Raw genomic sequence first — 26,242 nt, forward strand, 5'->3', positions numbered from 1 at the left:
TTAGCCTTGGGATATATATAGGTTAATCTGGTTGAACACAGTCCCCTTCCTGCATGGGGTTGATGGTCTACTGGAGGGAGAACAGGTATTAATCCCCATTTTACAGAGGAGAAAACTGAGGGACATAAAACTTAAATGACTTGCTCAAGTTCCCACAAAGCAAGTAAATGGCAGAGCCGGCATTAGAACCCAGGCCCAGGCTCTTTCCACTAGGCCACATTGCTTCTTTTTGCCTTCAATTCAAACCTGATTTAGATGAAACATAAGCTAAATGATGAAAAACTAATTTTTTGCTTATTAGATGACAAAGGTGTCTAATGAATCAAAGACTGAAGTTCATTTTCTGTGTAAAGCCTTTTATTCCCAAGCACTCTGCCTTAGTTTATGAGTAAAAGCTGTTGGCGGAAACCCACGTCAGAAAAAAATGAAAAAGATGTTGCTAAAAGTTCTAAGCTTTAGCTGCTCCCACAACTGTACTCAATATAATAATAACAATAATAATAATGATGTTGGCATTTGTTAAGTGCTTACTATGTGCAGAGCACTGTTCTAAGTGCTGAATGACATGTAGAAATGCCTAGTGTTGCTATCCTGCAAGGAGAGAACCATTACAAGCATATATGTGAACTTTTTGCCACATATCAATTAGATTTAGCATTCCATGGGGAGTAAAGCATAGATTTTTTTGTTGTTGCTTGATTTTTGTTTTCCATTTTACTAAGATTATGGCAACCCTGAAGATACCAAAGCAGTAGTAAACAAATCATTAACAATCATTAGATATTAAAATCATGAGTAGGCTAAGAACTAAGCAACCATCACATTTTAACCTTAAACTTTAATCCTAGACCAAATGCAGTTTTTCAGCGATCTTACTGCATTCTGATTCCTGACCTGAGGTCTAATTCCAGCTCCACCACCTGGCTGCTGTGTGACCTTGGGCAAGTCCCTTAATTGATCTTTTATTGAATGGGGATTAAATAACTGCTCCCCTCCTCCTTAGACTGTGAGCCCCATGTGATACAAGGACTGCGTCTGACCTGCGTGCCTTATATCTGACCCAGCACAGTGCTCGGCACATAGTAAGCACTTAACAAATACCAGTACACCATGGTACCCGCCATCTTCCCTCATGCCACTCATTCAATCGAATGTATTGAGTGCTTACAGTGTGCAGAGCACTGTACTAAGCGCTTGGGAGAGTTCAGTAGAGAAGCAGCATGGCTCAGTGGAAAGAGCCTGGGCTTGGGAGTCAGAGGTCGTGGGTTCTAATCCCCACTCCGCCACTTGTCAGCTGTGTGACTTTGGGCAAGTCACTTCACTTCTCTGTGCCTCAGTTACCTCATCTGTAAAATGGGGATTAAGACTGTGAGCGCCATATGGGACAACTTGATTACCTTGTGCCTCCTCCCCACCCAGCACTTAGAACAGTTCTTGGCACATAGTAAGCGCTTAACAAATGCCATTATTATTATTACAGTATAACAATAAACAGATACGTTCCCTGCCCACAACAAGCAAGGGTCCCTCTTCCCGACAAGCCCTGTTCATCCCGTGCTGTGGAGAAACGCCATTCTCGCCTGCTTTCAGACTCCACTAGCCAAAAGAGCAAATCGAGGTAACTTCCCTTCCATTGCAGAGGGCCCCCACTCTAGGCAGGCTCCGTGTCACCGCTCTCGCATGCTCTCGGACTTTTTCCCCCCATCGCTGCTGAGAAAAGCTCCATGGTAACCACCGCCTTCCCTCCCGCCGAGGGTCCCTGTTCTTGGCACGCACTGTGATGGAAATAAAAACTGCTCCCACATACCCTCGCACCCCTCCTTCGCCACTGAGAAAAATCCCCATGGTAACCCTCGCCTTCCCTCCTGCCGCTGAGGGGCTCCGTTCCTAAGACTCAGTTTGCGCACAGGGATGGAGATAAAATCCACTCCAAAGTTCTCCTACCCTTCCATCGCCCCTGAGAAAAACAATGCCGTAACTGCCGCCTTCCACCCTGAGACTGAGTCTCCACTCCAGCATGCTCCATGCCTGCCGGCCTAGGAATAAAAGAGGTTTCTGGGTGCTCTCGGACTTCTCCATCCATGCTGAGAAGAGCACCGTGCTAACCACCGCTTTCCCTCACATCACTGACTTGCTTCCAGATGCTCTTGGTCTCCTCCATTATTGCCAAGACTTGGAGACTCTGGTGTCTTTTGGGTTGAATCGTGTTTTAATGTTTCTTCTTTCCTGGTGTGTTCTGCCTCCGATCTCTTCTCATAATAATAATACCCATGGTACTCATTAAGCACTTACTATGGGCCAAGCATTGTTCTAAGCACTGGAGTAGATACAAGCCAGTCAGGTTGGACACAGTCCCTTGTCTCTCATAGGGCCCCCAGTCTTAATCCCCATTTTACAGATGAGGTTAACTGAGGCTCAGAGAAGTGAAGTGACTTGCCCACGGTCACACTATGTAGCAGAGCCAGGATTAGAAGTCAGGTCTTTCTGACTCCCAAACCCGTGCTCTACCCATTGAGCCACACTCAAACTCTTAGATTGTGAGCCCCACAAGGGACGGGGACCGTGTTTAATTCCCCCTCTCCCTCCACCCTCCATGTATTCTCTCCCAACACTTAGCACAGTGCTCCGCTCCCAGGAGGTGCTTAATACATACTATTACTATGCCTACTCGTATTGTTATGAAATATAGATGTTGCTGTTGGAACACTGACTCCTCATCAACTATTAAAGGATTTATGACTATTTTTAAAAATGCACGCCACTAGCCATTTTTCTTGTAGGCAATTAATGAGGAGATCGGTTTTCTCCTTGATAAGCATGCATAATTTCTAATAATGGAGATGTACTGTTAATTAATCATAGTCGATCTCAAAGAGCAACAGAAACAGTTAAACTTTGATTTATAGCTCAGTCATGTAAAAAAATGGTAAACTAAGATTTGGGAATGAAATTTTCAAGTCAGGCACCTTATGGGGACTTTTTTTTAAAACAATTACAGGAAATAGGGTTTTTATAGACATTCAGTAATGGTTCTGTAGCAAAGAGGATTTTGAAAATCTTCACTCATTTGCATCTGAACTATACCTAAACTGCAAAACTGCATTTTGAATTATTAAATAATCAATCATATTTATTTAGCTCTTATCGTGTGCGGAGCACTGTGCTAAGCACTTCGGAGAGTAATAATAATAATGGCATTTATTAAGCACTTACTATGTGCAAAGCACTGTTCTAAGCACTGGGGGTGGGGGTTACAAGGTGATCAGGTTGTCCCATGGGGGGCTCACAGTCTTAATCCCCATTTTACAGATGAGGTAACTGAGGCATAGAGAAGTTAAGTGACTTGCCCGAAGTCACACAGCTGACAATTGGCCAAAGCGGGATTTGAACCCATGATCTCTGACTCCAAAGTCTGGGCTCTTTCCACCGAGCCACGCCGCTTCTTCACTATAAAAGAGTTGGTAGACATGGTCCCTGCCCACATCAAGCTTATGGTCTAGAGAGGAAGAATAAAATCTTTAAGAATTTTCCATCTGGAGATGCTGCCCCACTGAAGAAAAATATCCTTTCTTCTCTTTTTCCCTTTATTTTTCCTGACTCTCTCACTCTGCCGTTCACTTCTCTCTTGCTGTCCTGACGCAATCCACTGAAGAGAAGGCTGAGGAAAGATAGTCTGCTAGATGCAATAATTTAATTTTTTTTAAATAAAGTAATTGTGTGATTAAAAATACCTCTCGCAGCAAAGACTAGACTGTAGGGTCCCTCTAGACTGTAAACTCGTTGCATCTACCAATCTGTTATACCGTCATATTGTACCTTCTCAAGCATATTTTATAAATGCTCTGCACACGGTAACTGCTCAGTAAATACAATGGATTCATTGATCAATGACTACCTAAGCAGCAGATACGATGGCACACCCAAATTGAAACCACAGCACAGAGAAGCAAAGTGGAAGAAAATCGCATTAACATTAAAAGAGAATATAGACAATTGTGCCCATTTTAAAAAGGTAAAGAAAAGTGTTTTGAAGGAAGAGCATAACATTGATGCTCAGCAATGACAGATGACATTAAGCCTCAGAAAGAATCATTGCTCAAATTCTTCATATGCCCTCAGAAATTACAGAACGAAGTAAAGGTCTTTCAAAACTGTGTGCTAGATAAGCAGCGTGGCTTAGTGGAAAGAGCCCCGGCTTGGGAGTTAGAGGTCACGGGTTCTAATCCCAGCTTTGCCACTTATCGGCTGTGTGACTTTGGGCAAGTCTCAACTTCTCTGGGACTCAGTGACCTCATCTGTAAAATGGGGATTAAGATTGTGAGCCTCACGTGGGACAACCTGATCACCTTGTATCCCTCCAGTGCTCAGAACAGTGCTTTGCACATAGTAGGCACTTAATAAATACCATAAAAAAACAAACAAAAAAAACCCATCTGGAAATCGAGTTGAGAATGCCGCACTACTTTCCCCTTTCCAACCAAAGCACCATATTCATGGATAGACCTGAATCTCTTTGAAGGTGATGATTCATAGTGACATTGTTAATTGTGGGCGGGGAATGTGTCAGTTTATTGTTATACTGTACTCTCCCAAGCACTTACTACAGTAAGCACACAGTAAACATTCAATAAATGATTGAATATGAAATTGTTCAAGCACTTCAAATTGAAAAACCTTACCAGAGAGCTGATCATGCGTTGAGATGAGCGGGCGATATTGGCAGGCAAACCAAAAAAACCGGGTTTATCATCTTCAGGAAGACTTTCAATTACAGTGCGATAGTCCTAAAGAAGCATATCAACTGTCAGCTCATTGTGGGCAAGGTACATGTCTACCAACTCTGTTGTACTGTACTCTCCCAAGCACTTGGAACAGTGCCCTGCACACAATAAGCACTCAATAAATACCACTGACTGATTGACACTGAGGTTGTATTTGGCATTTTAAAGTAACAAAAATCAGCGAGGGCTGATATTTTAAATGCTATGCAAATATGAATGTATTATATTAATGCTGATTGATAATTAATATGAATTCTTATACTCTAGACCTCACTTTGCCCTTCTTTTGCCAAAACCCCTTCCAGGGTTCTACCACCTCAGCTTAAAGAGCCCAGCAGGGACAACTGTGCTCCAGGAATTTGAAATTCTCCTTCAATTGAAACCTTACTTCAGTGCCTCCAAACATATTTGAACTCAGTAATGAGACTAAAATGATTCGAAGAAAGAATTTTTTGAATTTGTTTTGTCTCAGGTAATAAAGTGCAAATGAATTGTTGTTCTTCAAAGTGTTCTGCTGTTAAACGTTACAAAGCACTTACAAGTGCTATTTCCCTCTGCTGTGATATACATTTTGGGAAAATACATTTTCAACTGCAGTAGCATCTACATGCACCCAGCTACTACTCCATACAAAAAAGAGATTGTTAATTTGCTGATATTCCCCAAATATCCACTATTTTTAAATAAAGCACATAGACCTAAAGTTGATCTGCTCTAAAAAGCTGTACCTACACATTTTCTGTATGGTATGAAAATCACCTGCACCATCTTTTTTAGTGCCATTTACCCAAAATTTATTCTCCAAAGCAAATTTCGAAGTGCCTGTGTAAGGTAAGCATTTACAAAATTGAATTTTCCATTGGAATGAATGGAAAATTTGCTCCTAGAAACTGTCCTGGCAGCGCTAATTAATGTAAGCCCTTGGATTCAATTAACCCAGAGAATGGCTTTTCCCCCTATTATTCCCTATGTTTGATCAAGTCCCATTCAGCACAAAGGGGCTGGGGTACTTAAGGGGAGAGCCACATGAAACAGAAAAGCCCACAGAAACATTGAACCTGGAATGTAGGACACTTATTCCTACCCATCTACTCCTTTACCACTCCAATCCTCATTTTCTCACTCTGCCTCTTTCCTCTTGTCCACACCTCTCATGCCTGGGGCTCTTTCTCTTTTTTTAATCCACCTGGTGCTCACAGACTAAGGAAACTGAGGCACTACAAGTCTCAGCTCTCCCACATATTCGAAGAACTCCCACACCCCACATCCTCCAGGAGGACTTTTGAGATGATTTTTTTTTTTTCCTTCTGTGGTTACATCAACCTATCATCTCAGGACTTCTACATTCATTGCTTCCGCTGCCACATTTCTACATGCATCGACTCACATACTCTATTACTTAGGCACTTTTTCCTCCTTTCTTTAATCATTATGTGGCTGTGTCCCCATTAGATTGTAGGTTTATTGTGGGCTGGCATGGATGCCTCTATTATATCGACATCTTAATGCAATCTATTGTACTCTCAGAACCACCTGAACAGCTTCACATCGGATCAAATCGACAGCCAATTTTGTTCAGGATTCCGCTTCAGATAATGGCATCAAAAGATCCTGGAGGAACAGTGAGTTTGCCTTCCTTGCATTGATCCTAATAGTTTAAGGATGCATCAATTAACACCCCTAATGTAAATCTCATCCCGGATCTACTGAACACATAGTTAAGGTTCTTAACGTTCCCCCCTCAAAACACCACAAAACTGTTGTTCATGGATTTCTTGAAAGTCTTTTTGAACCTTCTAGCCTTTCTCAATTTCTCTCATAATCTGTTATGGATTTTCCTTTCAATTTACTTATAGGTAGTGGTAAACCCAGCCCCTGGGTGGCTAACTTGAGCTCTGTGTTGGTTGGTTCAAGATCCAAATTATAACATTCCCTTTCATGGCATTTCACAGAAACATTCCTGGGCATTGAAACATTTCTTAGCTTTACTTATGTTTCTGAGTATTCATGAATAACATTCCACACAATTAGTTACTATTTAACTCTGTAATCCTAAACAAGGAAATAAGATCTGTTTAAAAATGCAGATGAATACTTCAAAACTACTTACCAAAATGTTGCAGGAATTAGGTAATGAGATGGCATAAGGGAAACTGCTTTTCTTCCTCCCGTGATGTGAGCCACCGATCACTGAGGAATTAAAAAACTGTTCCAAATAGGACCGGAGGACTCTCAGATCAAAGTAGTTATCTATGCGACCTCCATAAATAGCATTTTCCAGCAATCCATGCACAAATTCCCACTGAAAATCTTTGGTACCTGTGAATTTAGATAATTTCATTAGCTTTGGCCTAGTGGAAAGAGCACATGCTTGGGAGTCAGAGGACCTGGGTTCTAATCCCAGTTTGGCCACTTATCTGCCATGTGACCTTGGGCAAGTCACTTAACTTCTCAGGGCCTCAATTTCCTCAAACCTCTTCTCCCTCCTAGGTCACAGGGACTGTGTCCGACCTGGTGACCTTGTATCTGCCCCAGCACTTAGCACAGGGCTTGGCACATAGTAAGCACTAAACAATACCACAATTATTAAACCAACCTGATGCCATAGGGCAACCAGGCACTTTTACATCAGAAGAACACTAAACCAAGTCTTCAGAGATTCATTCAAATTTATTGAGCACTTACTGTGAGCAGAGCACCGTACTATGCACTTGGGGAAGTATAATTTAACCATAAACAGACATTCCCTTCCCATAACCCAGTCCTATACAAAATAATGCAGAGTAAATTAATGTGTTCCCAGGATCCAAAAAATTGATCAAAACAATATGGATATACTACAAAAGTGATTAAAATGTATAAGAAATATAATTTTATGATCACCTAGCAACAACTGGCCTAGGGGAAAGACAAGAGGCCTTGGAGTCAGAGGACCTGGGTTCTGATCCCAGCTCTGCCGCCCACCTGTGATATGAACTTGGACAAGTCCCTTAACTTCTTTAGGCCACAGTTTCTCCATCTCTAAAATGGGGATTCAATATCTGTTCTCCCTCCCACATAGGCCTTGAGTCCCACGTGGAATAGGGTCCGTGTCTGACCTGAATATTCTGTATCAACCCCAGTGCTTAGTCCAATTCTTGGCATATAATAAGCACTTAACAAATACCATAATTAAATAATATAAATATGAACCAATAAAAAACACTTTGAATTATCAACCAGAGGTATTTATTGAGCACCAGTGAGTAGAACACAGTACTAAGTGCTTGGGAGAGATGAACAGAATTAGGAAAAAGGATCCCAGCCCTAGACAAACCAGAACAATCGAACGGCCCCTTAGGGGAGATTTCCAAAACATACCTACAAAACATAAAGAATACACTTGGTCCTAACGACAAAGTTAGGCTATGAGAAAATTCCAGAGATGTGAAAGCTTTATGGAAAACACACTGCCTCCTGAATTTTCCAAGATTCAAAATTGGGGAATTCAAGATTCCCCAAAATTCAAGATTGGGGAAGCAGCGTGGCTCAGTGGAAAGAGCCCGGGCTTTGGAGTCGGAGGTTGTCGGTTCAAATCCCGGCTCCGCCACTTGTCAGCTGTGTGACTTTGGGCAAGTCACTTCACTTCTCTGTGCCTCAGTTACCTCATCTGTAAAATGGGGATTAAGACTGTGAGCCCCACGTGGGACAACCTGATCACCTTGTAACCTCCCCAGCGCTTAGAACAGTGCTTTTGCACAGAGTAAGTGCTTAATAAATGCCATTAAAAAAAATGTGTTGACAATGAGTACTAAATACCATTCCAGTTCTTAATTACAGATGTAAAATCCTGAGGCGATGTCTAACCTGTGTCCCAGAAGGGCCTCAGGCTTAAGCCACTCAAATGCCAGGAGCTGTGTGGGCATTAAATGCGGGTGTGATGTGGCCCACACTGTTTATATCTTCCAGAATACTTGCTCTTTGGGGCAGCAATTGCAAAGACTTAACTAGGCTTTCTGGGCTCTATCCTCCAAACTTCCATTTCCGCACAAGTCGGAAATTTAGCCCCACAAAATGCCTAAGTACACCCCGAGAACTCCATCACTTCTTAACCTCATTTCTTAAATTTTTAAGAGGTTAGGTTTGATGCTCGTTTAAAACCTTGAGTGTCTTGCCAGAATTCTCCCCATGACCCCACCCAAAATGATTTCATTAAGGTCAACGAGACGCCAGAGACTTTTTTTTTAATTAAGAACCACTGGTTTACGATGAGAAAAGAGTTGTAATCATTAGTAAAAAACTCACCATCAAAGAGCCGATCGATAATGTTATATCCTGCCCGGAGGTCTGACAAAGAAAATTCATAAAACTTGGTCCAACCCTACCATTCAAAAAGAAAAAGGAAAATGAAAAGAGAGAGGTGTACTTTAAACCGTGACCCTTGTAGTCACTGTATTAATGAATGCTGTAACTATGCCAGTTCTTAAATTTAAGATTTAGATGTTCATTTGACTTCTGGTACAGCTTAAGGAAGGATATAGTTGATTTAGGTTTGTTTGTTCATGTGGGTGATTTAGATATTTCAAGATCTCTGCCTTCTAAATTATACAAAGTAGTGTACTTTGACTCTACCCCACATATGATATAGGCAGACATTGGAAGATTCTATCTTTTTAATAAAGCCACCTTTAGTTGCATGTCCACCCGAAGACTCCTTGAGTGGATAGAGGGAATTTTAAGCTCACTGTACACATTCCAAGTGGAAACGGCAAAGGCTTGGGAGTCAGTGGACATGGGTTCTAATCCCGGCTCTGCCACTTGTCTGCTGCGTGACCTTGGGCAAATCACTTAACTTCTCTGTGCCTCAGTGACCTCATCTGTAAAATAGGCATTGACTGTGAGACCCACATGGGACCACCTGATTATCTTGTAACTACCCCAGTGCTTAGAACAGTGCTTGGCACAATGTAAGCGATTAATAAAATACCATTATTATTATGATGATGATATTTATAAATCCTCCATCTCCTCTATCTTTTTAATTTTTTTGTATAAAAGTAGAAATATGTTGATCTTTTTTGCCCCAACGTCACAAAGTCATTGAATTTTGAATACTTTCAAGTTGTATTTTATATCCGCATGGCAGTGTTCGTATTTATATCTTTCCCAAATTGTTCTCTTACTGAATTTGCTCAACAGAACACAGGTGCCAATGTCCAGCTAGGAGGAGTAAGTTAGTCCTGGCTCTGCCACTTGCCTGCGGTGTGATCTTGGACAAATCAATTCACTTCTCTGGGCCTGTTTCCTCAACTGTAGAAGCGGGATTAAATCCTCCACAGCTGATTCAGACTGTGAGCCCCATGTGGGACAGGAACTGTGTACAATCTGATTAATCTGGACTCTATCCCAGCGCTCAGTACAGCGTTGGGCACATAGTGCGTAACAAATACTATTGCTATCACTCTTTTAGTTTGGGTTTGGCTTTTCCAATATGGGTGGTACATAATCATCATCATCATCAATCGTATTTATTGATTCCAATCTTTTTCAGATTGATCGTAAAGCCATAGTGCTTTGCCGATTCTGAGACCGTCATAATCGTCTTCAAGGCTTCACGGGTGTCCATTTCCAGGAAAAAGCCATCAACGTACTGGAGGGATCGAAGGGCTCTGAGGTTGGATGCTCTCTACCTGTTGAACTGAAAGTGTTTCCTAGACAACCAGAATTATATCATAATACCGCCTTTCAAATTTCTTGCTGCATCCAAGAATGTCCGCAGGGAATAGGTCGAACAACAATGGGCTTGGTCTAAAACCGTCTGGTTGTCCCAAGTTCATCAGAGTATTATGCTCTGAGACCTTGGGCAAGCCACTTCCCTGGGCCTCAGTTACCTCATCTGTAAAATGGGGACTGAGATGGTGAGCCCCATGTAGGACAGGGACTGTGTCCAACCAGATTTTCTTGTATTGTACAATGCCTGGCACATAATATGTGCTCAACAAATACCATTATCATTATGTTCATTACACAATTCCATGACCGTGTGACCTTGGACAAGTCACTTAACTTCTCTGTGTCTCGGTTCCCTCATCTGCAACATGGGGAGTCAAGACCCGTCCTCCTTCCTACTTAGAACATGAACGTTGTAATGATTTGATTAGAAAATTATCAAAAGAAAATGTAAACAATTAAAAAATGTAATGTGTGAGTCCCATTTGGGACCTGATGATTTTATATCTACTCCAGTGCTTAGTACAGTACTTAATACAAATATTATTATTACTATCATATGGCTGGCTACATCAGAATCGGAGAAATTTTCTCAGATCCTTTCCCCAACACCAATTTTAGAAAAAAAACCTGAACTCCTACCTTATGACCAAAATAATTTGAAATTTAGAGCATAGTTAAAATCAAATTTAGGTGTAGGCTGCCCTCACATAGGCTGATGAATAGGGTTTATGTAGTGAGGACAATCACTGTCCTAAATACAATGTAAATCAGTATAACCCATGGTATTAGTAACAAAACCGGAGCCTCAGAAATTCCATTAATCACAGCCAATTATTTTTCAATTTCTAACCAATATGAAACAAGGTCAAAGTGAAATGTGTTGCAAGTTTAATATTATTGGGGAGCCCTAGGCATACAGAAGTTAGACAGGCCAGAAAATATATATAGAGAGAAAAGCAAAAGTGAACGAAGTATATTGGTCTTCATAAATGTTTCACAGGAGATGGAAAGACAAATGACCGCGGGCTAATAAAGTTCTTGTCTTTCAAGTCTGCTTGCAAAAATCCTACCTCATGGTAATGAATTTCCCCAAAAAAGATCAAATCTAATTTAATACCTCTGGTATCACTCTGTTGTAAAGCTTACTTGGGAAAAACAAAAACAAAATGCAGCTAAGTCATGGTCTTTTAGAAAATTGTGATTAAAGGTACTTGTTAATGCCATTAAATTGATCCATTGATCATTAGATCCTAATCACAAGACATGAGTTCATTTCCCTCGCTCCAATCTTAACGAGAAGCTTGGTTATTTAATTTCTTCATTTTCTTCTCCACACACTTCCATCCTCCTTCGTTTAAAGTGTTCAACATTTTCACTACATCCTGGAGTGGCTTTTAAATCAAATTATTTTTGTGGCAATCATGAAGACTCTTCTTTAAAAAGGTGTCTCATGGGTGATGCAGGCACTAGCTAAATAAAGCAGTTTCCATTTTCTCTGACATTTGTAGAAACGGCCAGATTTATCAGCCCCAATACAGAAATATTTTCATGAAAAGATTCCATAGAAACAAATCCCTTCCAAGAAATTCTTTTGCTTACTTGAGGAATGTAATTTCTTCTTTCTTGGCAGGCAGCATGAAACCAAGCCAAGCTGAAGAGAGTATGTGCTCGAGACAAAATATCTTTTTTATTAATTTGCTCTGGAGTCCAAGATTCATAAGTTCGCATTAAGTTCTTCTTCAAACCAGGAGGTGCCTGGAAAGTGAAAAAAAAAATAGGATTTTCACATTTCCTCAGCTTTTTTGGCATATTTCACAAGGTGAAATATTTAGCTCTGAAGTGAAATTTTAATTTAAAAGCTATTTCTGAATTTTCAAATGATATCATTGAAATATTACAAAGGAAGAGCTGCCTGATCTTTTTCTCCAAATAGGAAAAATGTAATTAAAGCTTTTCATCCAAGGATCCCAAGGTGAGCTATAAGACCATTACTCTTCACTACCCAGCGTTAGCTATTTCTACTCCCTTTGTAAGGAACTGAGACTCAAGAAAGTTGTCACTTGTGATTTATCTGAAAAAGACTACACCATAAATCTTTGGGAAAGTTGCTCCAACAATCTGATACCCTCCCAAAGGAGTGCTTTAAATGATTTACTGCACCAGGCTATTTGGCATGGCTGAATTAAAAGGCCCTAGGCCATTTATGCCATCCAAAACTAGACATGGAGCCAGTCAGGCAAACGCTGTCCATACGACCCACACCCTCCTAGTCACCAGGCCGGTTAGTTTCAAAGCTCCTACGACTGTCCCGTGGTATGATCCAGTAGATTCAGAATGGGCTCCAGAAAAACCAGAGATGGCCATTTCTGAGACTTTTCCAGCCACCTGATACAAGTACAGACTTCCTAAAACTTGACTGACCACCCCAGATTTCTTGGAGAGAGTTCAGGGGAGGTCCAAAGTCTACTGATGCTATTTATCGAGTACCTGCTAAGTGCAGAAAACTGCATTAAGCTTTTGGAAAAGTATAACAGAGGTAAAAGACACAACCCCTGCCCTTGGGGAGTTTATAATTGACTGAGGAGGGCTGGAGACATAAACTGTAATTAATACCTGCAATTTATTTCTTGACATTAATGTCTGTCTCCCCCGCTAAACTGTCAGCTTGTTGTTGGCAGGGAATGTGTCCATTTATTGCTGTATTGTACTCTCCCAAGCACTTAGTACAGTGCTCTGCACACAGTAAGTGCTCAATGCAACTGACTGATGAATATAGGTCATAGTTATGAGTGAGATTTGCAGGGTAATCATTCAAAAAAAAATTAATGGATAAATTAACCCACAGTGGGGTGAATGATAGGATGGGAGGAGAAGGGAGAATAGAGAAGAGGAGAAAAGAGATGAGAAGAGAGAAGAGAGAAGAAGAGAAAAGAGATGAGGAGAGAAGAGAGAGGAGAACAGAGAAGAGAAGAGAAGAGAAGAGAAGGAGAAGGAGAAGGAGAAGGAGAAGGAGAAGGAGAAGGAGAAGGAGAAGGAGAAGGAGAAGGAGAAGGAGAAGGAGAAGGAGAAGGAGAAAGAGAAGAGAAGAGAAGAGAAGAGGAGAAAAGAGAGAATTGACCTGTTTGTTGTCTGTCCAACAGATTTTTAGACTATGCATAGTTTTGCAAAAGCTACAACTGCATCAATCGCTTGCATTCACCCAACAGGCATCTAAGTTTATGACCAAAACATTACCTCATAGGTTATCTTCAAACTTGACTGAAGTAAGATGGGAGTAAATTTGGGATGAACTTCAGCAGTGAGCCACAGGCGAAAGTTTTCTTTTGGTTGGAGTGTATTCAATTCCTTCAAAAAAATTTGTACCACAAAAACACACACACACACACCCACGCACACACACCACACACACAAAATACTTGGTTAAGATTGTAAAAACTGAGACCCTGGTCTACTAGAAAAATGTATATTATGAGAATGGATTTCTGTGGGATTTGGTTTGACAAAGGGGGTTTCACAGCAGTGACTGTTACCATTCTGACCGCAGCCAGAAACTGACAAGAGCAACTTCCAGATTAGGCAGAGCCTGAAACAAGCCCTTATTTAACCTCACACCTAACAGAAACCACAAACTCAATAAGCCCAGTTATAGCTTGAAACAGGTTATGGAATCTTGTGAGATTTCATCTGATTGAAGCCTCAAAGGTTAAAAATATATAGGAGTTTTTTGGGGGGGGTTTTCCCCCCAAAAATGTGATTCATAAGTCTAAAAGTATGCATCTTCTATTCTGGTCAAAATTCTCCGTTTTACAAATCCACAATTTTACTGAAAATACAATCAAATTGATATTAATAGGACCTATATACTGACAACCATGGCCTCAATAAGTATACAATCACTGTTCCCTAAAAAGATGCTACCAACATTCCTGTGTTCTCTAGTCTTTTCAGTTATTATTACTGAATAAAACTGTGCCTTACATGAGTGCCCTGTTTGCAAATTATTTTACTAAAAGTTATTTGTTAAGTCTGATTAGACTTCATCCACAAGTTAGCTGAAGATTAAGACACAGACATAAGCCTGTGAACTCAATTGTGGGCAAGGAATGTGTATCTGTTGTTGTACTATACTCTCCCAAGCGCTTACTACAGTACTCTGCACACTATAAGCACTCAATAGATACGACTGAATCAAATTAAGGCTGCAAGGCAAGAGGCTCTTCTGGACAGTTGATGGAAAAGCTTGAAATAAATCCAGGAGCCCTGAGTTCCAGCCCCTACTAAAAGGTTCATGGTCAATTCATGAATCAGGGGATAGAGTTATGCTCTCTGGGTCCTTGACTATTCAAACTGAAGCTGTCTGAATGGGATAAAAGTAATTTTTTGACCAACGTTATCTATAAACCTACATTTTCCAAAATGGGCAGCCAGGAAACCACAAGATGCAGGTTCTTTAAGCAGAGCCATTCTCCATTCTGTGCACATTCTTTTAGCATTTGTATGGCTAAATCAGCTTGGCCCTGGCCCATTGCAACCTGGAAAAAAAAAGGTGGGGGAATGGGGAATACATAGCATAATACATGCATCATGACATTGTACATTTTTCCATTTCATTTAGGACACTGGCTATGATTTCTTTGTCTGGCTATTCTGTAACATGTGCGAGATCTTTACTCACACTCCTTACTGTCCAGTGGTTGTCATTCTACTGGATCACCAATAATAAATTTACAGATTAACGCGATGTATGGAAATAAATATTCAGTGGGCCAAGGAAAGAACTGTAAAAATGACCCCCTGAAAGATTAAAAAATATAATAGTTGGAAATAATTCAGAATTTGAGTTGTCAACAAATTCCCAAACCATCCTCAACCTACTGCTTGCATGAAAAATAATCAGAAAAGATGGGACAAGAGCCCTCAATCTCTGTCCTCTTAGATGTTGTTGCGTTTCTCAAAATAAAGGATTCTTTGGGCAGTGATCTGCTATGCTAGAGAAAAAAAATGACATCCTCTCTTCTCCCCAGTGCTTTAGGAGATAGATACTGTTTGGAATAAACAAAAGAAACCATCTCCTAAAGGTTAATTTAATTAGATTCATAATGTAAAATGGAGAAAATTGATAACGAATGGTTCTCCTAGCAGGGGAATGTAGGGGAGCCACAGAAAGGGCCACAGTCTCTGGGAGCAAGGTCTTTTATTGGGGAACAAGGGTATTCGAAGCTGTTAGAAACACGAAAGTTAGTTTGACATGACAGATTCACATGAATTACAGCATTTTAAGTTTTTATATAACTGAGAAAGTTATGTATCAGATGTGGGTGAGAACCGATTATTTCGGTCTAAAATTTCTCAATTTTCTTGGCCCCTCCTCAGCCCAGTTTCAATCCTGGGCTTGAACGACATTCCATACTCGTTTCAGGCAGCACAGATTTTCTCTAAGGGTTGTCAGTCGTAGAAAATGTGGCTAATACTCACTGGAAGCAGCGTGGCCTAGTGGATAGAGCACTAGGGTCTTGGGAGTCAGAAGGACCTGGGTTCCAAACCCGGCTCTGCCCCTTGTCTGCTTTGTGACCGTGGGCAAGTCACCTCACTTGATCGATAGCTAGAAGCAGCAAATGTTTAGTGCTAACCTGATGATAACATTCTCCATTTCTTTCAGCATTGGCAAGTTCTTGTAGTTCTTGGGAAGGATCAGCCCCAGGAGAAATAATGATCAGGATGGGTTCAATCTCCAGGGTCTCCCTGTATAAGCGTTTCAAATTCAGAGGGGGTGGAGATAACTCTTTCATTCCTAAAATGATAAAGAAATAAGGACGATTATATTCATCTGAAAAAAAACGCTGCTCGGTGAAATAAATGAATTGAAATAGTGCCCAGAGCACTTGGAAATTTGGCATTCCTACGAATTGCAGAATTCAAGAGGTACAAAGGACATCACATGTTACAACAGTGGTTGGATGGATGGTACTTATTGAGTGCTTCCTCTGTGCTGAGCACTGTACTGAGCACTTGGGAGAATACCGCAGAGCCTAATAAGACCTGACCACTGAGGTCAAGGAGCTTATAATCTGACAGAAGAGAAGTACACAAAATAAATTAAAGGTAAAGGGTAGCAAAAATTTAGAGATATATACATTGAAGCTGGCTACAATTTTTTTAATGCACTTGCTCTTTGGTTACACCTAATTCAAGTATGAGGGTCACAATCACTACATGAGGAAAAAAATGTAAGGAACAATTGCACTTGGAAACTGAATACACCATTTTCTTTTTCACATGATCTATTGAACGTTGTAATGATTTGATTAGAAAATTATCAAAAGAAAATGTAAACAACCTATATTATATGATAAAAATTAACACTGAAATAATCTTGAGATGACAAAAATTGCTGCAAAATTTTAAACTACAAAAGAAATGTCTGTGTCAAGCCCAACCTCAAAGTATTTGAATTCAATGCCTATTTTTTTATCATTTTGAAACGGTCTACAGCAAGTGGGTCTCCTACATTATATCTTTGGAAATCACATGGATGTTAAAGGTTGGGGTGAATTATTACATTGTTTTTTTTCCTGTTCCTTCGAATAAGAAGTTTTATTTGTACATGAAGTTCATAATATATGGACTTTAAAGTGCATTAAAACTACATTTTTTCCCAAATGCTGGTTAACAAGTTACATGTAAACAAATCTCTAAAACTGGATTGATAATTGATCAGTTGTAGTTCTTACACTGTATAAAATGTAATAGCTTGCTCATAGTTTCAAATCAAAATTTATATCATAATGTTTAAAAAAATCACTTGATAAAGCTTTAGAACTATTCATTAATTCCTTTGTTAAGGGCATTCCTGGAGCAAGGTACTGTACTAAGCACTGAGGAAACAGGATATTAATTCGCACTCAGATTCTGGCCTCTGAGTTTGGAAAGGCATGTTAACTGGCTTCTTCTAAATCCTTATGATTGTTCTTATTAACTGGATTGAATATCAAATTATTGGTATCTAAAATTCCTCACACTTTATAGAGAAAATAGCCGCAACTCTAGACGGTGAGCTCCTTGTGGAGAGGAAATGTGTCTACTAGTTTTGTTGTATTTTACTCACCCAAGCGTTTAGAACAGCATTCTGCAAAAAGTAAGCACTCGAATGCCACTGACTGATAATTTTCAGATTCCTAGGAGTGAACAACAACAATGGGTTCGTTCCTCATTTTGACACACTATCTGCCTCCCTGATTATCAATGTCCATTTTCAGACTTATAAAATCATCTGAATGAGAACTCTGGTTATTCCAAGGCACTTTTAGATTTTACAAAAACCATCCTTCCGTGGTGGGAACATCGCTGTGGCAGTGTTGAACAAGATAAGAAAATGAAGGTCTGCAGAAATATCCAGTTCATTGGAAACTGTAATATCAATTCAGGGGCACAGCAAGATATTTCAAATTACATTCGACAACCTCCAATCATCAGGATATCAGGGCCTAAGGCCAAATTTCAACACCAGTGTGCTACTGCATGAGTGTTATATTTAACTGTGGCATTTTCTAATGGATTTTCAGCGGAAAACTCGATCCGCAATTTGTGTTCTTAAAAAGTTTCAAATCAAATTAATGTAGCCATTTGCTTTGGAGAGCTTGCCACTATGCAGTATTTGATGAAAATAAATTGAGCAATATGCATATGACATGTCATTTTTCTTTTTTACTAGAAGGCTTTTAAGAGCACATTTAGTGTAAACACTATCTATACTGCTTAATGTCAATGTTATGAAGAAAATGTATTTTGGGGGTTTAAACTACCCTAATATATTGAAACTCCTTCTGGGCATCCTTAGCTCCCAAGGTGACTATTTATTTGTTAAGCATTTACTATGTGCCAGATGCTGTACTAAGCACTGGGGCTGTGTAGTGGACACAGTTCATGTCCTACGAGGGGCTTACAGCTTTAATCCCCGTTTTACAGGTGAGGTAACTGAGGCCTAGAGAAGTGAAGTGACTTGCCAAAGTAGCAAGGAAGGGATTAGAACCCAGGTCCTTCTGACTCCCAAATCCATGCTGCCTTCTCCGCTTATTGATTATTGGCCACAATATTCAAATCCTGAAACAGATCCCAACCCAAGGTCTCCGGGTAATTTGAACAGTAGGGTCATTCGGGAAAATTCCTCAAATCATATTTCCAATGTGTTTGCAAATGTACATATCTGAGGTGCTCCTTTCCTTCATAAGGTCTTGTAAACATAGTCTCAGTGTTAGAACGTTCTCTTGTTCATGTTCGTTGGAGGCAGGGAATGTGCTGTTTATTCTTAACTTGTACTCTCCCAAGCACTTAGTACAGTGTTTTGCACCCAGTTAGCGCTCAATAAATATGACAATGAATGATTTGCCAACTTGCTTGACATACTTCCGATGCTTGAAATCTATTTTGGGCCATTTGGGTATTACAAAATAAGAAGTCAGATTCCCTTTACTCTCACTCCACAGTAGTAAATTTGTCACTTAGGGAGGTCATTTAATTCTGAGAGGCCAATACAGTATCATTTAGATCAGTCAGGGGGCTTGTGCAATTGCGATGCCAACTTCACAATTTATACCTTGAATCTTTCTCTTTCCATCACACTGGCAAGACACAATCTATTCTAATGCAAGCAGACAAGCATGGGCATTCTGTTCTAAAAGAGAAACTGGGCTTTGAATATGATCGGTTTTAAGTTTGTAGAAATGCCCCTTTGAGGATACTTGAATACGCAGAAGGGTGTCCGGCCCCAAACATATTTAGAGCCAGTGTCTTGCAATTCTTGTAAAACTGATCAATTTCAGAGCCTCTTCTCAACTCTAGCTGATCTGCAGCCTCTCAGTCAATACTATTCAAGCCGCCTGGGTCTCTACAATTTAGCAGAAGAATTGACAATTGGGTGATTTGTAGTCCAGGTTTTTGATGAATAGCATGTCACCCGGTGGCCTTTCAAGAACATTCTAGAAGGGTATTTAACTACTAATGAAACAGTAGTTAAATGAGCGTAAGAATAGATCCAAATAAATACAAGTGGAGAAATAAATTACTTCGACTAAATAGCAGATCCAATCCAGGAGTGGCGAGATGGCTGAGGCAATCACCAAACAGGACAAAGGGGATAAATTCAGTAGGAAACGCAACCCAGTGGGCATTTGTCAGGGGGGTGCCTCCAGCCTCCTCTCTCAAACCCACCCTCTCCCTGCACCTCGGACCCAATTCCTTTTCACCTCTGAAAATCACTTGCTCACTTCAACTTTTGGACACTTGATATCCGCTTCTCCCCCAACCCCATAGCACTTATGTACCTATCTACACATTTGAGATTATAAATTATTTATTCACATCAATGTCTGTCTCCCCCTTTAGACTGCAACCTTGTTATGGGCAAGGAACAGGTCCGTTAATTCTCTTGCATTGTACTCTCTCTCGAGTACTAAGGGCAGTGCTCTGCTGGTAAGCACTCAATCAATACAATTGATTACAATCATAATCAATACGATTGATTGACGATCGCATTCTCCTCCCTCAATTCACCACTCTTTTCCCCCTCTTGCCCTGTTGGCATCCGTGCTTTTGAATATGCTCCAGTCTCCCCGAAAAGAAGGATCTTCCCTCAGTCCCACGGCCCAATTCCGGCTCTTGCCGCTGCACGAATCATTTTAGAGTGCTACTCGGCAACACATCCCTCCAAAGTACCACATCCTCCTTGCCTTCCCGCTGTTCCTCGAGCCTCTCCTAACCTGACCAACCCCAGTTCTCCTAAAATTCCTCCTAAAATCCTCTCGCCTCCAACAATACTTCTTCAATCAGTTCCTGGCATCCCAGGTTGTAACTACCCTTGGCCACTGCAAATGTTTTTGCACTTACTTATTTTTGTGTACTTCTTATTACAGTCACTGACTTTTTTTGATTACTTTATTTGTAAACATTTTTAACGCCTGCCTCCCCCATTAGTTTGTAAGCTCCCTGTGGGTAGGGAACATGTTGTTTCTTGGTTGAACACTTGGTTCCCAAGTGTTTCTTTCAGAGCACTGTACTCGGTGGATGCTAAGTGCTAGTACTACTACTACTATAACAGGGTGATGTTCTCCCATCAGCATTTAAAATGATGTTATCTGCAATTCTATATTAGATTGAGGAGGCTAATAGCAGGGAGCCTGTCAGAAAGGATGGAAATGTTGGAAGATTTAGTGTCAATGAAACCTTTAACACATCAGAACTTTCATAAGACTTTAAAAATCTCATGTGAGTCATGACATACAAAAGAGCCAACATTCTCTTTTAAGTACCTTCTCAGAGCCAAATTCCTTTTCACGGCCCTTGCTAGACAGTTTTTTTGAACTCTCCCTGCGCAAATAGAATCCTAGCCAGTTCTGTTACTGAGGGATGAGGTTTTTAATTATTGGGGACAGATAAGCCCAACGGAGGTGTAGCCAAAATTATTTACTTTTGTTATCTAAAATAGGTATGGGGGTCATCTGCTACTGGCATTTGTTATAAAGAAGCAGAAGTAGTTCATAGTGGAAAAAGTGATCTAAACTTATCTCAACCCCAGCACTTAAAAAAGTGCTTTGAAACCTAGTAAGTACTTAACAAATTCCAAAGAAAAAAACAAAACAAAAAACAAAACAAAAAAATAAAGCCAGTGTCTAAGTCTTGACTGGTCATCAAAATACTAAATTGAGTTTCAATAGTTGTACATTAACTAGTACTGATTAGGCATAGCTGTTTTTAACCTAACACAGAAAATATGAGTCTCTAAGGATTGAGGAAGCCATCGATTACTTGCATTATGAAATATTAAAAAACTTTCAATGAGAAAAAAAATTCAATTTATTAGGAGGTAAATATCCAAATGGAAATGGCCCTTAGCCATATCTCTAATTACACTGTGCCCACTGCGTTTCTTAATTTTCCTCTATGGGGGAAAAAAAAGGCTCAAGACCAATTATTCCAAAATGTCATCGCTGACATTTAAAATCAAATATACCTTCATTCAGGAAAATGTCATGCTCGAAGTAGAGCAGATGAAGAGGCATAAATAGTGTGATACTCCAACTTTGGTTAGTGACAAGATCCCAAGAAGGAGGGTGAGACGACTTTAGAGAATCATCATCATCACAATCGTATTTATTGAGCACTTACTATGTGCAGAGCACTGTACTAAGCGCTTGGGAAGTACAAATTGGCAACACATAGAGACAGTCCCTACCCAACAGTGGGCTCACAGTCTAAAAGGGGGAGACAGAGAACAAAACCAAACATACTAACAAAATAAAATAAATAGAATAGATATGCACAAGATAAATAAATAAATAGAGTAATAAATATGTACAAACATATATACATATATACAGGTGCTGTGGGGAAGGGAAGGAGGTAAGATGGGGAGGGTGGAGAGGGGGACGAGGGGGAGAGGATGGGACTTGATGAATCACAGAGGCAACTCGACTCTTTTCTCTCAATCAATCAATCAATCAATCGTATTTATTGAGCGCTTACTATGTGCAGAGCACTGTACTAAGCGCTTGGGAAGTACATATTGGCAACACATAGAGACAGTCCCTACCCAACAGTGGGCTCACAGTCAAAAAGGGGGAGACAGAGAACAGAACCAAACATACCAACAAAATAAAATAAATAGGATAGAAATGTACAAGTAAAATAAATAAATAAATAAATAAATAAATAAATAGAGTAATAGATATGTAAGAAGTCTGTGGTTGGAAGCATAAGGTATGACATATGAGTTATATTGGATGGTGCTTTGCACACAGCAAGTGCTCAATACATACGATTCACTGAATGAACGACTGAATGAATGATATATTTAGACTGCTCTGGGTTGGGCTGCTTTGGGTTGAAATTTCACTGGGCACCGTGATGACTCGCTAGGCAGGGCAGTTGTCTGATTCGTGACTTCCTTCCTTCCTCTCCCCCTCGTCCCCCTCTCCATCCCCCCCCACCTTACCTCCTTCCCTTCCCCACAGCACCTGTATATATGTATGTACACATTTATTACTCTATTTATTTATTTATTGTACTTGTACATATCTATTCTATTTATTCTATTTTGTTAGTATGTTTCGTTTTGTTCTGTCTCCCCCTTTTAGACTGAGCCCACTGTTGGGTAGGGACTGTCTCTATATGCTGCCAACTTGTACTTCCCAAGCACTTAGTACAGTGCTCTGCACACAGTAAGCGCTCAATAAATACGATTGATTGATTGATTGACTTCTGATGACAAAGGCTGGCAGTGCTGTCATATAGGTGCCTCTCAGTTTAATTAGGTTGGTCTCCCTACGGCGACTGCGCTATCGCTGGGAATCACATATTGATTTCCCGTGAAAACCCTGTGATGCAATGATATCCGACGGCTCTCTGGCTTTGATGTCAGCCGATCAGGTGTGGTGAGAGTCACAGAATCGGTGGAGGCACATATCCTTCCGAACAATGTCCTTTGCCACTTCAGAAAAACTTTAGAGACCTATAAAAGACTGCGGCAGAGCCTACAACTGGGCCTTTCCATACTAGTGGAGCGTTTATTTCATGAAATTGATGTGGTAGAGAGCTTGTCAGCCTCCCCTGATTTAATAATAATAATGGCATTTGTTAAGCACTTACTATGTGCAAAGCACTGTTCTAAGCGCTGGGGGGGATACAAAGTAATTAGGTTGTCCCACAGGGGGACATTAGAGAAGGAACGTGGCTCAGTGGAAAGAGCACGGGCTTTCAAGTCAGAGGTCATGGGTTCAAATCCCGGCTCTGCCAATTGTCAGCTGTGTGACTTTGGTTAAATCACTTCACTTCTCTTAATAAAGTGCTTAATAAATGCCATCATTATTTATTATTATTATTGTTGTTATTATTATTTTTTATGGGGCTCACAGTCTTAATCCCCATTTTCCAGGTGAGGTAACTGAGGCCCAGAGAAGTGAAGTGACTTGCCCAAAGTCACACAGTTGACAAGTGGCGGAGCTGGGATTTGAACCCATGACCTCTGACTCCCAAGCCCAGGCTCTTTCCACTGAGCCACGCTGCTTCTTAATTCTCAGTCCAAAACAAGCCACGTCAGAAAGGGAGAGAATTAACAGCTAAATGGAGCAGCGGATAACTGGCAAGCTGCATAGGGATGATAGTGGAGCTTTCTATCGGAAATGACAGATGAGTTTGGTCCCGAGGCTTCAGAGACCGAGAATCTGTGCAAAGAAATTCATTCTAATGTTAGTGTTTTGTATAGTGCTGTTTGCTCTCATATCCTTGCCCTCCGAATTCTAGCTGGGACCTGGAAAACAAGAATAATAACTGTGGTATTCTCTAAGCAGTTCTATGTGTTTGAGCGCTGGGGTAGATACAAGACAATCAGGTCCCACGTGGGGTCAAGATAATTGGGTTGGACACAGTCTCTGTCCCACATAAGGCTTAAAGTCTTAATTCCCATTTTATGGATAAGGTGGGTGAGGCACAGAGAAGTTCAGTGACTTGCCCAAGGTCACAGAGCAGGCAAGTGGGGAGCTGGGATTAGAACCCAGATCCTCTGATTCCCAGGCCTATGCTCTTTCCACTGGGCCATGCTGCGTCTCTGAAGAAGTAAGTGGGCAAGGGTGTGATTTATTTTAATGTCTGTCTCTGCTAGAGTGCAACCTCTTGCGGGTAGGGGCTTGGTCTGCTAATTCAATTATATTGGTACAAACAGTTCGATGCTGTGAACTAAGTAAGCAATCTATAAATACTATTGATTTATTGATTTTCTATTCAAAACAATCACCCTGGAGGGAATCGGTTCTTTTCATAGGTATGGAAAATAAAGACCCAGGAAGTCAGTTGCTTGTTGTGGGCAGGAAAATGTCTACCAACTTTGTTAGACTGTACTCTCCCAAGCGCTTAGCACAGTACGCTTAAGGAAAGCAGTATGGACTAGTAGGTAGAGCATGGGCCTGGGAATCAGAAGGTCACGGGTTCTAGTCCTAGCTCTGCCACTTATCTGGTGTGTGACCTTGGGCAAATCACTTCCCTTTTCTGGGCCTCAGTTACCTCATCTGTAAAATGGAGATTGAGACTGTGAGCCCCCACATAGGACAGGGACTGTGTCCAGCCCGATTTGCTCATATCCACCCCAGTGCTTTCTGCCGTGCCTGGCACATGGTAAGCACTTAAATACAACAAGAATAATAACAATAATAGCAATTATTATTATGCAGTGCTCTGCACACAGTAAGCACTCAACAAATACCACTGATGATAGCCACAAGGTGAATCACTGGCCAATTCACAACCTAATCTAGGCTTTAGATTTCTTTGTGATGAAAGAACACCAAAATCCTTCACTGAATGCCTTCAGGTCATATACACCCACCAAAAAAACCCTGCCATTCTGAAAAGCCCAGTGCAACTTGTAGAAAATGGAATATGGCAGAAAGTAACAAGAAAACCTCAAAATGTTGTCTATAAAATTATACCAGAGGAAATTTTTTAAAAGTGAGAGGATATAATGTGAATGGCTTTCACAGAATGAAAATAGTATACTTACCCAGAGCTGTGCATGCGAAAAGGGCCATGGCACTTTGAAGTCTATCCGGTCTGAGAGCCTGTACCACCAGAACCTTGGGATAAAAAGCAAAGAATAAATACAGTTCAGTCCTCTACCTTGTAAACATCAAGCACCAATGGACCAGATTTTTTACTCATTTTTTTTTTAAAGAGTCTTTCCTCAAACGTTTAATCTCCGAAAAATATTATCATGGGGGTTTTACTTTGAGACACGTCCTAGACTTTGACCAAATATAATTGTCATTGGTTAGGAAGAAGGTGTAAACAATGGGGAGTGTGGATGAAAAGATATGCGCCTGAACGACAGGCAATTCCTTTCATGTGGTAAAGACAGACCTTGCAGTTGTCCTTCCCCTGACTTTCCAATCACTGTAGACAGCACCACTATCCTTCCTGTCTCACAAACCTGTAACCTTGGCGTCACCCTTGGCTTGTCTCTCATTCAACACACATATTCAATCACTAAATCCCGGCAGTTCAATCTCCACGACATCGCTAAAATCCGTCCTTTCCTCTCCATCCTAACTGTTACCATGGTAATCCAAGCACTGATCCCATCCTGCCTTGATTACTGTATCAGCCTCCTTGCTGACCTCCCTGCCTCTCCCCAGTACAGTCCACTCTTCTCCCTGCTGCCTGGATCCTTCTTCCACAAAAACGCTCAGGCCGTATTTCCCCCCTCTCCAGGGACCTCCAGTGTTTGCCCATCCACTTTGGCACCCAAGAGAAACCCCCTTCCATAGGCTTTAAAGCACTCATTCGCCTTGGCCTCATACCTCACCTCATTAATCTCCCACTATAATAATAATAATAATAATGGCATTTATTAAGTGCTTACTATGTGATGTTCTAAGCGCTGGGGAGGTTACAAGGTGATCAGGTTGTCCCACGTGGGGCTCACGGTCTTAATCCCCATTTTACAGATGAGGTAATTGTGGTGCAGAGAAGTTAAATGACTTGCCCAAAGTCACACAGCTGACAATTGGGGGGAGCCAGGATTTGAACCCATGACCTCTGACTCCAAAGCCCGGGATCTTTCCACTAAGCCACGCTGCTTCTCAACCCACTACAACCCAGATGGCACACTCTGCTCCTCGAATCCCGACCTACTAGCTGTACCTCAATCTCAGCTAGCTCACCGCCGACATCTTGCCCACATCCAGCCTCTGGCTTGGAACTTCCTC

General features: G+C 40.9%; 1 protein-coding gene across 1 annotated transcript in view; it reads right to left on the bottom strand.

Annotated features, from left to right (window-relative positions):
* DYNC2H1 (dynein cytoplasmic 2 heavy chain 1) overlaps positions 1-26,242 on the bottom strand; it is a 224,903-nt gene that overhangs the window by 75,424 nt on the left and 123,237 nt on the right. Inside the window, exons 76-83 of the mRNA XM_038761670.1 lie at positions 25,039-25,111; positions 16,124-16,284; positions 14,900-15,025; positions 13,728-13,838; positions 12,093-12,248; positions 9,066-9,141; positions 6,892-7,100; positions 4,680-4,784 (exon numbers count right to left, since the gene is read on the bottom strand). Of these exons, the coding sequence (XP_038617598.1) occupies positions 4,680-4,784; positions 6,892-7,100; positions 9,066-9,141; positions 12,093-12,248; positions 13,728-13,838; positions 14,900-15,025; positions 16,124-16,284; positions 25,039-25,111 (1,017 nt within the window). The remainder of the gene's footprint in view (positions 1-4,679; positions 4,785-6,891; positions 7,101-9,065; positions 9,142-12,092; positions 12,249-13,727; positions 13,839-14,899; positions 15,026-16,123; positions 16,285-25,038; positions 25,112-26,242) is intronic.

Source organism: Tachyglossus aculeatus, chromosome 20 (genome assembly GCF_015852505.1).
Source record: "Tachyglossus aculeatus isolate mTacAcu1 chromosome 20, mTacAcu1.pri, whole genome shotgun sequence".
Lineage (NCBI taxonomy): Eukaryota > Metazoa > Chordata > Mammalia > Monotremata > Tachyglossidae > Tachyglossus > Tachyglossus aculeatus.